Here is a 15,640-nt window from a genome sequence, read left to right on the forward strand (position 1 = left end):
TCTTGAAGAAAACATTAACATGTAATGATAAGGAGGTTATCATTTCTTCTCTTTATAAGGTTTTGATATGGTACCATGTTCAGATTTAGTTATTTGAGTATCTTGGAAATGAGGAAGTGGTAGAAGGATCCAGAGTAAAGTATCTAAGATGATATAAGTATGCATATGAGGGGATAGACTGAAGTTTTTGGGATTGGTGAATTAGGGGATCAGGTTGCCAAAACCTGAGATGATCTTCAGTCTCCTTGGAGATGCTTATATAATTATAATGTAATATAGAGGAGCATTGCAAAGCAGTTTCATTTGACTTGTATAAAAATACCTGATAAACACATTTATTCTTATTGAATTCTATGCTTTGAGACTTTCATACAACATTTGCTCAGGTTTTTGCAATATTTCAGGTAAAAATTCCAAGTACTGAGGTTATTAACAGGTATATTGCCGCACAAGGACCTCTACCACATACCAGTGTTGACTTCTGGCAGGTAAGATTTTTTTTGAATAGTAGTTTTATAAGCACCTATAGATTTTTTTTAGCAGTGTCATGTGACTTCTTATATACATCCATTTTGTTGTTGTTTTGAAAGGAACCATCAGTATGTGAGACATTGACATTCTTCAAAACACTCTATTGGGTAGTTGTACCAAAAAGCTGTCATATTTATGACCTTAAGCCTCTGAGATGATTATTTCTTTTGCCTAATTTTGTAATTACAAATTATGGTATTAACATATGGTCTGTTCAACCATATGTTAGTTATTCTGGCTTGACAGAATTTGCCGAAATTTGGTATTTGGAATCCTTACAGAATTGTAAGGATTCCAGATACCCAACTGTTGTTTCATTCTGACCATATACAGGGGAAAAAGCATGTTGAAATGAATATATATATATATATTGTAATAACTCTGCTCCTGATGAACAGAATTTAATAAAATTTTAGATTATGATGTACACAAGAGCATGCCTGTGTGATTCAGATTTTTAGTTTTAGCAGTATCATTATGGAAAAGATAGGATCCTCACCACTCACCCATAGTTAACCATGAGTCACATCATAGTAGTCAACCTCCTAAGATAGGAGACAGCACATGAATGGGTACCATTGTTATTGGCAAAATGATTCATAGTGATATTAATAATTCCATACTGGCTGGATAGAATTTAATGAAATTTGCTATTTATGCTCTGTTAAAATTTAAGTTTTTTCAGATAATTTGTAATGACAAAATTAGGCAAAAGAAATAATCATCTCAGAGGCTTAAGGTCATAAATATAACAGCTTTTTTTTTAAGTACAACTACCCACTAGAGTGTTTTGAAGAATGTCAGTGTGTCACATACGGATGGTTCCTTCCAAAACAACAACAAAATAGACTGTATATCATCAGTCACATGACACTGCTAAACTTATTATTCGTGCTGTCAATCTTATGCCACAGTGCAATAATTTTCATTATTCAACCAGTCTTAAGTTCAAAAATGCTTGACAGAGTATTCTTTATTATTATTAATACTATTATAACTACCATAGAGTCAGTAGACTGATCATGGGAGGTTTCATTCAGTTGAGCAACCTATAACTGAATCTTAAACTCATTCATTCTCCTAACATTTACAACACATTCTGGTATTGCATTCCACTCACTCATCACTCTCTATGAAAAATAATCTACTCTCACTTCTCTCATTCTCCCCATCCACTATGTATAATCCCTTCTGTATTAATCATTAAAATCTCCTTATCAACTTAAATATCTTAATCATATAATAACTTTTATGCATATCCACTAAACTTTGCAATTTATTATGTATTTTCTCGAATTCTCATAACCAACAGTACCATAGCCTCACTATTCCCTGTCATACAGTCTGCCTTTAAAAATGATCATTTAATCATGTTTTATTGACATAAAATTTATTTAATTCCTCATACAGTCCAACCTCTTCACATTCAATCCTCTCATGACATCACACTTCAGAATACCTGAAGAATTAAAAAGAATGACATTAAAAATAAATGAACAACTGAACTTTTGACTTCCTGTCGCATTATCTTATTTTTGTACATTCCATGTTATATTTTGTATCAACCTACCACATATCACTGAGCAGTGGTTCACGTACCACCTGTGGTATGCATACCGTGCTTTGTGAACCCCTTCTCTAGAATTTTTGGCTTAGCTGGCTAATTTCTGCTCATGTTGCATTTTTGGTATCCCTACCAACTAGGTCTCCTTCCTGGCTTCCTCTTTATACTCCTCATGCAATGGATTTTTACCATTATTCTTTATTTACCATCCATTTGCATCTACCTTATTTGGCCTTTTTGACCTTTAGAATACATTCAGGCTTTGCTGCTAACAAATAGCTCTTGATCAGATCCCAAGTAGTGCACTTATCTCTTTTTCACACTGTAGCTCACGTTGTCTCCTAGGATTTTCATAATCATCAACTTGTAGTCACATGGGACTGTGAGATGGCATATTGTATGTGTTATGTCATTATTAGTGCTGCTGAAAGATGAGTCATTTTTTTCATATTTTAGTTAATAATATTAAAAACTATGAGTTAATCTGTTTTAGATGGGTGTGTTATTAACTGAGTTATTTAGTTTGTAAGTAAACCTTGTATATTTTGTTTAAATACAATATTGTCAATAGTGCCAAATGGTACTGCAAAGACATCGTTGTTGGTTGATTTTCAGTTACTTAATTTTGTATAGTGCAGTGTGTGTCTGTAAGTTGTATTTGTCACAAAAGTTAAAGGATTTATGGAGAGTGAAGCAGGTGAAGCCTTTGTTCTTGCCAGTTGGGTGGCAAGAACAAAGGAACATAATGATGGTAGAGTAGGCAATATCAACGGTAGAATGGAAAATGTTAATGTTAGAATTAATGTTGAACATGTATCAGTAGAAATATATAACAAAATAGATGTAAATAAGACAGCAGCCTTTGTCCTTCATAGGACAAAGCTCAAATGGAAAAGTTGCAGAAGGAGCATGAAATTAGCATGGCTGAGAAGATGAAAAAAAAAAAAAAAAGCAGGTGGTACAAGGTAAGAATTGAGATTATGTGAACAAATGAGAAACATCGAGTAAGGAAAAAATTCTATACAGAGCCTATAATCAGATGAGTACTTAATGAAAATATATCAAAATCATATTTCCCTCGTGCAAAAATTAATGATATCTAGTCTCATGCTTTATGGATGCAGAAAGGTAATGTGAAAGAACTAATTGTCTTGGTTGGCACTAATGATCTGAGAGGTGAAAAGTATTCTATGAGAGAGGATGTGAAAGAGTTGCTGGACAAAGAAAAAAAGAAAAGTGAGAAAGTGAAGACTAAGTGTCCTATCATGCTATGATAGAGGCAAATTGAGGAGGAGGTGTTGATAGTAATCAAATCGATATGCAGGTTGTGGAGAACGAAGGATGTAGGATTTCTGGACCAATGGTCTAAGTACTAGAAAGAAGGATTTGTATAATGCTGATGGAGTGCACTTAAATGATTTTGGTGTTAAACGTCTAGAGAGAAAGATTTGTTCACCAAGTGTGCTGAAAGCACAAATTTTAGGAAATTTTAAGCAATCAACGTGGATGCAGGTGATTGCATGTGTGAAAGCACACAAGGTAAATGAGTGTGCGAATGACCAACAAATGCGGAATCTAGTTTCTCAAACAAACATATTGAATAGGGTAGTCAGTTCAGGAAATAAACATGGAATTTTTGGCATTAGTCAGTGCAACTTTGCCAAAAGTTTATAGGTATTAGTGAGACTTAGCTAACAGCAGATGATATATAGTTAGAGGGATAGGTTGTGATGAGTTTTTTCAGGGAGGATGGGGTGGGGAGGGTCTGATGACAGTAGATGAATTGCAGCCAAAAAGAATAGGAGATAGACAGGAAGGTGGCTGTTCATTTGAAGTAGTCTGGTGTGAGATAAAGGCCAATAAGGAAAAATATACAGTTGGTTGCTGCTAAATGTCAGGGGGGTTCTAGGGATGATCTGGAAGACATGCATCAGCAAATTAGCACAATGAATGCAGGTCAAGTGATTAGTATTGGGGGGGGGGACTTCAACATAAGAGACATAGATTGGAAGGAGGAATAATCACATGGCAGGAAGAAAATGGAATTTATACACTTATTGCGAGATAATTACTTGAAACTGAAGGTGATGGAGGAGACTCTGGGTACATGAGTGGTGGATCTTGTTACAGGATCAGAAGAACTATCCATAAATAAGGTAGCCACATTGTCTCCGATTGGGGAAAGTGCCCATGCACTCGACTTGGGAGATTGCAAAACTGTCACGAAGGGGTATATATTGTGGAACCACAAAGAAGGTAATTATGACAAGTTTAGGAGTAAGCTGTGCCATGACATAAAGTCCTCATGGGAAGGGATGCTAGTAGAGCAGTTATGAGTGTTTTGTCTGTTAATGATTCGAGGAGAGGTATGATAGCTTACGTGGATAGTTTAGATTTCCTGCAACGCTTCTTCAGATTCTGTGGAGGTGCCCATCGAGTAATAATAATGCATCCTTTCCCCACATAAGTGTTCACGTAGATGGCCACTGCACAGATAATCACTTCATAATTACTCTGTTTACAATTGCATCCTCTGGTGATAGGATCTAAGATTCAATTCTTGTTTGTTCTCCATTACATACTGTCTAAGGTAGTTGTTTGTGAAGAACTCAAGAAACTTAAAATCACCCATTTGCTTGTATATTTATCACCATCCCCACATTCCCTTGTCTATAGTGTATCCAGCTGAGTATCTCTTTCCATCAGCCTCTGCCTCCCATCATACTTTATTAAAACCACTGTCACCATTTTCCCCTTGCATATCCACCTTGTGTAGTCATAATTCCTCTGCTGTCATCAATAATCTCTTTCCTATCTACATGAAATCATTACATCCTCTTTTGTTTCCACCAGGATAATATGCTTAGCAATCCATATTTAGGTTTCTAACAACCAATTCTAACTACACTACCTCTCAATCAGCCATGACTTTTTCATGCCTGCCTCTTCCTGCTCTCTTTTATTGCTTATCATACATATCTCTTCAGAACTTAACTACTTTGCACTGTGGTCTGTGTTTGATGGAAAGAAGGATTTCTACAATGCTGATGCACTGTATCTAAATGGTTCTGGTGGTAGGTATCTAGAGAGAGAGCTTTGTTCACCGAGCATTCTGAAGCGCCAATTCAGGGAAACTTAAGCAATTAGTATTTATGAATTTAGGGACACAAAACACGTGTTGAAAAGATTATTTTATTGATTAATAATAAAATAATAACTTGACGTTTCGACCCCTGTATCGAGGTCATCATCAGAAGGATACATGTGTATAAGAAGCAAGCTCCATGCTGTTGCACTCTATACAGGTAAATTACATCTATGTTGTTAACTAATCTTTTTTTTTTTCTTAGCCTGCCCTCCAGTGATAAAAAAAAAAAAAATACAATAAACTCTGCTAAAGTCCTCACATACTAGGATTCTTCTGGAATTATGCAGTTTATATTGTTATACTACAATTATCTTCTGGATTTGTACAGTACAGGTTGCTATTGACTGTTCAGGGAAAAAAAAAAAAAAAAAAACACTTCACCAAGTCTTCTTGTATTGAGATTTTTCTTCGTGGTTGTTATGAAGGTTGCAGATGTGTCCTCCACATTCTTCGAATGGTTAGACCATCACTTTTATTCAGATTCGGATCATGTTTGAGCATTTCACATGCTTCCTTGAATTTCCACTCGAACCAGGTTTTGTGTGGTATAGGGACTTGGTACCTTTCCAATCAATTCTGTTGTATGTTTGGAGTGCGTGGTCAGAAAGGCCGGTTTTTCCAAAATGGAGGTATTTTATGTGTCGCTTGTGTTCATCCTTTCTGATTGGGATGGTTCACCCTGTTTCCCCTATGTGTGGTATGTTACATGTGCAATCTATTTTGTAGGTGGGCTAGGTGTGGCATGGGATCCTTGGAAGAATTGAGTAGGTGGCTTAATTTTGTCGGGGATTTAAAGGTGGTTTGGATGTTGTATTTGTGTAGTGTTCTGTCTATTTTTTCAGAAATGCCTCTAAAACAACAGTGGCATTCCCTTTATCTGCTTTTGTGATAATAATGTCACAGTTATAATAATATCACAGCTAGGTGTGGCATGGGATCCTTGGAAGAATTGAGTAGATGGCTTAATTTTGTCGGGGATTTAAAGGTGGTTTTGATGTTGTATTTGTGTCTATTTTTTTAGAAATGCCTCTAACGTATGGTATAGCAATAGCATTCTTGAAATCTTTTTTGTTATTAGTGGTATCTTTGTGGGGGATCTTGTGAATGGTTTTTATACTATATCCATGTTTTATAAAGTGTTTGATGGTCTCATATTCATGGTTAAGAGCTTGTTCATTTGAACAAATGGTTTAAGCTCTGTGTTTAAGGGTGCTTATGACCCCTAGTTTTTGTGTTTGGTGGTGATAGAAGTTTTGTATATGTACTGGCCTGTGTGTGTAGGTTTGTGGTAAACTGAGAAGGAGAGACAGCCTGAAGGAAGACGTGTGACAAGTGTGTCTAGGAACGGAAGAGAGTTGTTTTTTCTATTTCAATGGTGAATTGGATGCATTTGTGTTGTTTGTTCAGGTGGCTAAGGAATGTATCTAGTGCTTCGCAGCCTTGGGGCCAAATGGCAAAAATATCGTCGACATATCTGAACCAAATTTTGGCTTTAGGCATGCCGATTCTAGAGCTCATTGCTCAAAATCTTCCATATAAAAGTTTGCTATTGGGGAGGGGGAAGTGGTGAGCCCATGGCTGTACCCTCTTTTTGAAGGTAAAAATTGTTTTGCCACACAAAATATCTGGAGCAGAGTACATGGGCAAAGAGGGCCGTGATGTCATGTGGAAATATGTTCTGTAAGAGTAAGATAGTATCATTGATTGGGACATTAGTGAAAAGGGAAGTTATGTCAAAGCTGACTAATAGCTTTGACATAACTCGTTGAGTGTAATGTTTTTAATTTTGTTTATGAATTGTTTTGTATTTTTTATGTAAGAAGGGGAAAGACCAACCAATTCCTTGAGTGTGGCTGCTAATTTTTTGGCTAAGTAGTAATTCGGACTGTCAATTCCTTCTACAATTGGACGTAATGGCATGTCTGTTTTGTGTACTTTTGGCAAGACATAAATTCTGGGCGTGCAGGCATACTGCAGTATTAATTTTTTAATTGTTTCTTCTGGCCATGTGTTAACTGATTTAAGTAGTTTTCTTTTGTTGCGTTGCATGGGGTTGTAATTTACCATTTGGTAGGTGTTGTGGTCCGATACCAAATGGTTCATTTTTTTAATGTAGGTTTTCCGATTTAAAACAACAGTGGCATTCCCTTTATCTGCTTTTGTGATAATAATGTCACGGTTATTTTTTAGGGATTTGAGGGCTAGTTTTTCCGCTTTAAGTTGCTGCTTAATTTTTTGGTTGAATTTAGTAAAAAGGCAGTTTCCATACGTATTTTGCTAAATTGGCGGGGAGGGATCTTAAACCTCTCGATATGATATATTATATCTAGTTTATTTACTGACCTCGGAGCAATGGCATAATTTAAACCTTTCTCCAGTAGCGAGAGTTCAACCCTGGGTGAGGTTGTAATCCGATTGGTTGATAACCAGACAGTGGTCGGTTGCTCCTAACTGCGTTTGTAGGTGATTGGCTGCTCCTTTCGTTATGGCGTCGTAATTGTCTTGTGCTTTCCTGTAGTTTTAATGCTTGAAACTTTGTTCTTTGTATTTGAGTAACAGGTGCTTGGTCGAGTCGTCTGTGATCTTGTCTAGAATATTCCAGATTTCTGGATTAACGTAACTGGATAGCTCAAATTTTAGTTGTAACACTTTGGCTTGGGTAGATGCTAAGTTCTTTCATGCCTCATGGATCTGTTCTCTTAACAATGCTTTTTCTAGCCTAGCATAGCTACGGAGCACTTTAGCTGATGTAAATTTCTTCTTTAGTTTAATGCAGTTGGGTATTAAGTTGCTGTCTCTACATCATTTCAAAAAGACTAGTCGATTAATTAACATGGAACTACTTTAGCTTACCGTAGAGGCTGCACTGCTTGTGGGTCATCGCATCTCCATGGATTATGACGACTCTTTCTTTTAAGGTTACACGGTGATCAGCATTCATATTTATGAATTTAGGGACACAAAACACATGTGTTGAAAAGATTATTTTACTGATTAATAATAAAATAATAACTTGACGTTTCAACCCCTGTATTGAGGTCATCATCAGAAGGATACATGTATATTATATACATATAAGAACCAAGCTACATGCTGTTGCACTCTATACAGGTAAATTACATCTACATTGTTAACTAATCTTTTTTTCTTAGCCTGCCCTCCAGTGATAAAAAAAAACTACAATAAATTCTGCTAAAGTCCTCACATACTAGGATTCTTCTGGAATTATACAGTTTATATTGTTATACTACAATTATCTTCTGGATTTGTACAGTACAGGTTGCTATTGAATGTTCAGGGGAAAAAAAAAAAAAAAAAAACACTTCACCAAGTCTTCTTGTATTGAGATTTTTCTTCGTGGTTGCTATGAAGGTTGCAGATGGGTCCTCCACATTCTTGGAATGGTTAGACCATCATTTTTATTCAGATTTGGATCATGTTTGAGCATTTCTTTTCAATTTTTCAACACGTGTGTTTTGTGTCCCTAAATTCATAAATACGAATGCTGATCACCGTGTAACCTTAAAAGAAAGAGTTAAGCAATTAGTGTGGAAGCAAGTGAGTATAAGAAGGATCAAGTGAGGAAACTAGTCTCTCAAGCAAAAATATTGAATAGGGTAGTCAATTCAGAAAGTAAAGATGGGTGGGGACCTAATGGGATGCTGCAGTTTCTATATACTAATGCCAGAAGTATCAGGAACAAGAGGCAGGAGTTTTTGGCATTGGTTAGTGCAACTTCGCCAAAAGCTATAGGCATTACTGAGACTTAGCAAACACCAAATGATGTAATTACATGGATAGAATGTGAATGGTTTAGTATTTTCAGGGAAAATAGAGAGGATAGGATGGGGGGAAGGGGTACTGATGAGGATAGTGGATGAATTGCATCCAAAAAGAATAGGAGATAGGTGGCTGTTCATTTGAAGCAGTCTGGTGTGGAATTAAGGCCAGTACAACAAAATATACCGTTGATTGTTGTTATAGGTGAGGGAGTTCCATAGATGATCTGCAAGATATGCATCGCCAAATTAGTACAATGTAGTACAATAATTACTTAAGGCAGAATGTGAAGGAAGGGACTAGGGATGGGAGAGTATTGGACCTGGTCATAGGATCAGAAGAGCTAATCATAACCACACTGATCACATTGCCTCCAATTGGAATTGAGTGAGTATAAGATGCAAGTGAGTAGAATCTCCCAAGTCAAGACTGCTATGCAGTCTTGACTTGGGAGATTCTACAACATGATGAATATTCTATCAAGAAGGGGTATATGTGGATCTACAAGGCAGGTGATTATGACAAGCTTAGGAAGACGCTTAAATCTGTGCTATGGCATAAAACACTGCAGAGTAAAGATGTTAGATGATCAGCATGGCATAGAAGGCAAAATCAGATTATGAGAAGAATCTAGCCAAAAGAAATCCCAAAGTGTGCTTTTGTTATGTGGCAAATAAGAGTGAGTGATGATGGTCACAAGGAGACAGAAGCGAATAAAATAGTTGATTTACTGAGTTACCATGACCACTTTACAAGAGTATATCATTCTAGTGACAGACACTAATGCGGGAACAGAGGTGGATGAATTGGAGGTTCTTAGGATATAGCAGAATTTCAATGTAAATACACCTGTGGGATATCAGCTAGAGTTTTGCAAGAATGTGCTAGGGAACTGGCAATGCCTCTGACTAGGCTCTTTAATTTAAGTATCACTTCTGATAGCATTCCCAGGGAGTGGAAAGAGTGCAAAATAATTCACTTGCATAAGGGAGGTTCTTGCAGTAGCAAATTATAGACCAATCAGCATCTTAGGCGTGGTGGTAAAGTGCAAAAAAATTGGTCAAAAAGAGATTTCAAGTATTGGTAGATAAAAATATGATACTGTATAGTAACATAGCTTTGAGAAGGGTTGGTCATGCCTTAATAATCTACTAACTTTTTATAATACTGTAACAGCTGAGTTGGATAAAGGAAATGGCTACATGATGATTTTGCTGGATTTTGCAAAGACATTTGACAGAATACTGCATGGAACTCTGTTATGTGAATTAGAACAAATGGGGATGAACATGACATTGGTTAAATGGATAAGAGGATTGCTGCTGGACAGATATCAAAAAGTGGTATATGGAGGAGCAGAATCGAGGTGACTCTGGGACCATTGCTGTTTAATTTGTACATAAATGATATGGGAAATAATAAAAAGTAGAGCAATAGTTAATCAATGTTTTGAAGATAATGTGTGTCAGTTTAATGTGGAGAAATGTAAAGTTATGCATTTTGTTAAAAACAGATTACAAGCCATGTATCACATTGATGACGCTGTTCTCTGGGAAATAGATGAAGCTAGAGATTTAAGGTTGGTGGTAGAAAGAGTTAAAGTTTAGAGGATATATTGCTAAGGTAGCCCATATGATTACTTGGCTATTGAAGAACACATTAACGTGTAGAATTAAGGAAGTTGTTATTCTTCTTTATAAGACTTTGATATGCCACATCTGAATTACTATGCTTGAGTCTGGTCCCCTGGGTTTCTTGGGGATGAGGAAGTAGTGGAGAGGATTCAGACGCTGGTGAGTAGCCTGTGGAATGCCCCCTATGAGGATGGATTGCAGAAGTTCAGAAGTTGGTTGATAGGAAAAAAAGAGGGGATGTTATAGAAACATTTAAGTTGCTTAAAGGGTTTTATTGGATTGATACAGAGGAAATTTAGCACTTAGCTAGAGGGACCAGAACAGGGGGGGGGGGCAATCTCTGGAAGATGAATAAAGGTGTGGTTAGTAGGAGTGTGAGAACTAGATTTTTTTGCTTGGAGAGTTGTGAATGAGTGGAATCGTTTGCCAGAGCCAGTTGTGAGTGCCTTGTCTGTTAATGGGTTCAAAGAGATATTGGTGTATAGATCAGGTCTCCTGCAATGAGTTTTCAGATTCCATGCAAGTGCCTGTATAATAATAATTTCACTCCATCCCATTCCTATGTGACCATATGCACATGCACTACGTATTCAAACATCCACTTTCCTTATGCTGTGTCTACCTCTCCACTCTGTTTTCCTGTCCATCTTGCATTCCTGTTCTCTCTCTCTCATTTCTGATAAAACTCCTCTTCCTATTCACAAGCATTTCAGTTTCACCTATTACTCTATCTCACATCACTTATTTCCTCTGATTTCTTGTTCGCATCACTTATTATACATCATTCTGGCCAGTAAACTCACACAAATCCATATAAATGTAGTTAATCACTTTTATACAATTCCTTCCATTTCCCAAATGTATCCCACACATCAACAAACTACACTCCTTTCTTGTTGCGTAATTCTATCAGCATGCTATTCCTGATTCTTTCTCACCATTGCCATATCTCATAGCAACTCCTTGATATCATCACATTTTTCTTCTGTGATAAAAATTGAAATTCAGGTTCTCTCTGAATCAGAGAGAGTTCATATCTATATATGTTGTGTGCATATACATACATGTAAGTGAAATGAAAAGCAGAAGATAATTCTCTAGTTTGAACTTTTTTTTTTTTTTTGCATATCACATATACTTTGATACATCTCTCCCTGATGATATCCATACATGGATATTATCAGGGAGAGAGGAGAAGATCAGTTAACTACATTCAAAACATAAATCACAAAATAAGTCATGTAGCATTTGTTTATTAGCTCTTGTCTCAGTCAAAGCTGAGTTGACAGATGAATGTACTATTAGAGTTCAAAGGATCGAATTGGATAGTTTCTATAACTAAGAATTAAATAATCTCATCAATAAAGAAGAAGAAGCAAATCACTTTCCCAGAACTTTGAAATTGGAATATACTTAGAATGGTTAAGGTTTGGACGATGTCAAAAGATGACGATTAGATTTAAATCTGATCGTCATCTTTTGACATAATCCAAAACATCATCTGTAGTCATGACTATGGCTAATTGGGCCTTGCAGACCCTGCTTTTGATATGGCTCATAGAATCAACTGGAGAAAGACCACCATGCTTCATTGCAGTCAGTTAAGAAGAGAAAGACTGCTTTTAGAATCTGCAGTTCCTCTCAAAAATGAGCTTAATTTGAATAAATTATTGCATGAAACTTCCTAAAATATGGAAAACACTAATGAGATTACAGTTGACATCCTAGGCTAGCAACAGGTGCTCATAGAGAGCACACCACCTAATTAGGACTAGTCTTTCATCCACATGTTTGTTTCACTTACTTTTTTTTTATTGCATTTGTGTGTGTTACAAGTTTCATATTGTGACTGAGATTAAATATTATTATTATTACCCCAAGACCTCATGGAGTCAAAGACTCATCTGGGAGGTCCTTTTATCACACACGCATCTCATCATACCGTGTCTTAAACACACTCTCAGGCAAGGCATTCTAATCATTCACAACTCTGCACAAAAAAAACCTGCCTCTCACTCCCCTACTCACACCCTCTTTATACAGTTTCCAGGGATGACTGTGTGAAACTTCCTAAAATATGGAAAACACTAATGAGATTACAATTGACATCCTAGGCTAGCAACAGGTGCTCATAGAGAGCACACCACCTAATTAGGACTAGTCTTTCATCCACATGTTTCACTTACTTTTTTTTTTTTGTTGCATTTGTGTGTGTGTTACAAGTTTCATATTGTGACTGAGATGACATATTATTATTATTACCCCAAGACCTCATGGAGTCAAAGACTCATCTGAGAGGGCCTTTTATTACACACACATATCATCATACTGTCTTAAACATTCCTTGCAGACACCACACTCTCAGGCAAGGCATTCCAATCATTCACAACTCTGCACAAAAAAAATCTGCCTATCACTCCCCTACTCACACCCTCTTTATACAGTTTCCAGGGATGACTGCATGAAACTTCCTAAAATATGGAAAACACTAAAGAGATTACAGTTGACATCCTAGGCTAGCAACAGGTGCCCATATTGGAAGAATTAAATATTTTTTAATCCTTTCTCAGTGCTGTTTCACTCAATTAAGCTTCTAACATGAGATTATTCTCTTAACTCTTTCCATTGTTTTACAGGGAATGTCTATATGTCTTTGCTTATATTAATATTAATTAATCTCATATAAGTTCTTTTTAATAACAGCTAGCTTCATAAAATAATTAAAGCTATAAATGGAACAATAGAATACTCAAAATGAGTTTTACTACAAATTTGTTTAAATGCCTGGAACAGTTAATCAACATTGTGCTGAATCCATGCTATGTGAATTATTTCAACACACACATAATACTATTATTCAGCTGCTTGCAATCTGTTGTGAAGATAGCAGGTGTAGCACTGGCACTTGTTTTTAAGAAGTTTTTTTGTGGGAGTAGCAAAACATTATGAAGGCTCATTGTAAGGAAACCATTAAAACCAAAATAAATGCAAAACATTTTTTTTTTTTTTTTTTCAAAATTTTCTAGTCATTATTCCTAAACTTCTGAAATTTTGATTAAGCATTCCCAACCTCATTTTTATGCATTCTACACACACACACTCACACAGCCAGCTGTAGAATTTTTGTCGCCCCGTGCAATCCATTACTTTCCGCACCAGCACCAACCTCAAATTAACTTTTGGAATTTTGAAAACCATTATGTTCAACATTAGTTTCATGACCATTAATTTTAAATATAGTACCATTAATAATAATGTACTGATAAAGTGATTAAAATACTGCATATTCATAAAATAAACCATCGACTTCATCAATTGACAATTAAATGAAATATAGTTATAATTTATTACTTACATATATGGAATGATCTTCACTTGTACAACGGTGAACTGTTGAGTTACACACCTAACTATAGAATGTACACGTTATAGTTTTAGCATTATTTTCACATTATTTTAATTAGAATTTATATTGTATTTAGTATCTACTGATTAAAAATACACTTTTCTTGCTTTCATATTTGCAAAATCAGAAATTAGGTCTGCATAGTCTAATTTCTGACCGATTTCATGTTCAATTGAAATCATGGCAAGTCCTTCCAATCTAGTTTTGGCCATTGTTGAGCGCAAGTAAGTTTTAATAAGATTCCGTTTTGAGAAACTACGCTCACCACTTGCAACCATCACAGGCAATGTCAGTAATATTCTTAGGGTGACAGTGACATTCAGAGCAAAGTTATTTTCAACAATAAAACGAAGAACTTCAATTGGCAGCATATTTTCTGGTACTAATTTGGACACTACTTTCAGTTCATCACATAGCTCAATTGCATCGATGTCTCTATTTTCTTCATGTGTTAAAACGGCTTCTAGGTTTTTACAATTGTCTAAGAGCTCGTTTGTCGTCTCAGATTTTAATTTAGAGATGTTATATATAAAAATGAAAAATGTGAACTGTGATGTTCCAATTGCTCGAACCTTTCTTCAATAGAATTAGTTGCAACATCAATAATAAAAAAGAAAAACTCAACTTTGAATTTTGTTTTGGGATCTAAAATAGGTTCATCTCTTGCTTCATAATCATGTTGCTTTTTCTGCTGATACAATCTGGTACTTTCGAATGTTGGCTTCAAATCAGCATCAGCTTCGACACTGTCAGCTAATGTTGTAGCATTGACAAGAAAATTTTGAAACGATTTATCATTTCTGAGATTCTTAAGACTTTTTGAGAACATTACCTAATGTTGTTATGGCACTAGACAATTCCATCTTTATGCTTTGCAACAGTTTACTTGCAACATTAATTTCATTTAAAACATAGTGCGATATAACCAGACAACATAAAAATTTAAAGTCTAAGTTTTAGAACAAGGGTTTCAGCTTCGTGTCTTGCCATTTTGTCTACTGACTCATCATCAGCAATTTCTATCAATGCATAATAAAACTCCTCAATATAGTATCTTAAAAGACGAATAGCGTTGATTCTAGATTCCCAGCGAGTTGTACTTAATGGCTTGGGCATTAGGGTTGTAATATGTGTCTTAAGGATTCCCCAATGCAGTGTTGATGCTGAGAAAAACACATACGATTTCTGAACCGTTTCGAAAAACGAAATCCCTTCTCTAGATGACATTGCGGCATCATTGACCACCAAGTTGAGAGAATGAGAATAGCAAGGGATATAAAAAGCTCTTGGGTTCAAGTCCCTAATGAGCTGTTGAATTCCTGAATGCTTTCCTTTCATGTTCGATCCATTGTCATAACCCTGGCCACGCATGTTTGCTATTGGAATATTCATGTCTGATAATTTTCTTATGATACATTCGGTTAACGCTAAGCCTGTAGTGGCTACAGGAATGAAACCAATAAAACTCTCATGAATGTTGATATCAGTTGGATCCATATTAACAAATCTTACAATTAGTGCTAATTGTTCAATGTGGCTTACATCGGGAGTACAGTCTGCAACTATGCTGTAATATT

At 36.0% G+C, this 15,640-nt stretch overlaps 1 protein-coding gene across 8 annotated transcripts in view; it reads left to right on the forward strand.

Moving 5' to 3' along the window:
* The window catches only part of LOC150105272 (tyrosine-protein phosphatase non-receptor type 4-like), a 238,981-nt gene that overhangs the window by 158,219 nt on the left and 65,122 nt on the right, over positions 1 to 15,640 (forward strand). For all 8 annotated transcript variants that reach the window (XR_016548432.1, XM_090394050.1, XM_090394053.1 and 5 more), the window contains one exon: positions 405 to 488. Coding sequence is in view for 7 of the 8 variants with exons in the window: in XM_090394050.1 (XP_090250176.1) it covers positions 405 to 488 (84 nt within the window). In the remaining variant the exon portion in view is untranslated. The remainder of the gene's footprint in view (positions 1 to 404; positions 489 to 15,640) is intronic.

The sequence above is a fragment of the Typopeltis vanoorti genome, chromosome 6, assembly GCF_054136105.1.
Source record: "Typopeltis vanoorti isolate ZY-2024b chromosome 6, IOZ_Tvanoo_1.0, whole genome shotgun sequence".
Classification (NCBI taxonomy): domain Eukaryota; kingdom Metazoa; phylum Arthropoda; class Arachnida; order Uropygi; family Thelyphonidae; genus Typopeltis; species Typopeltis vanoorti.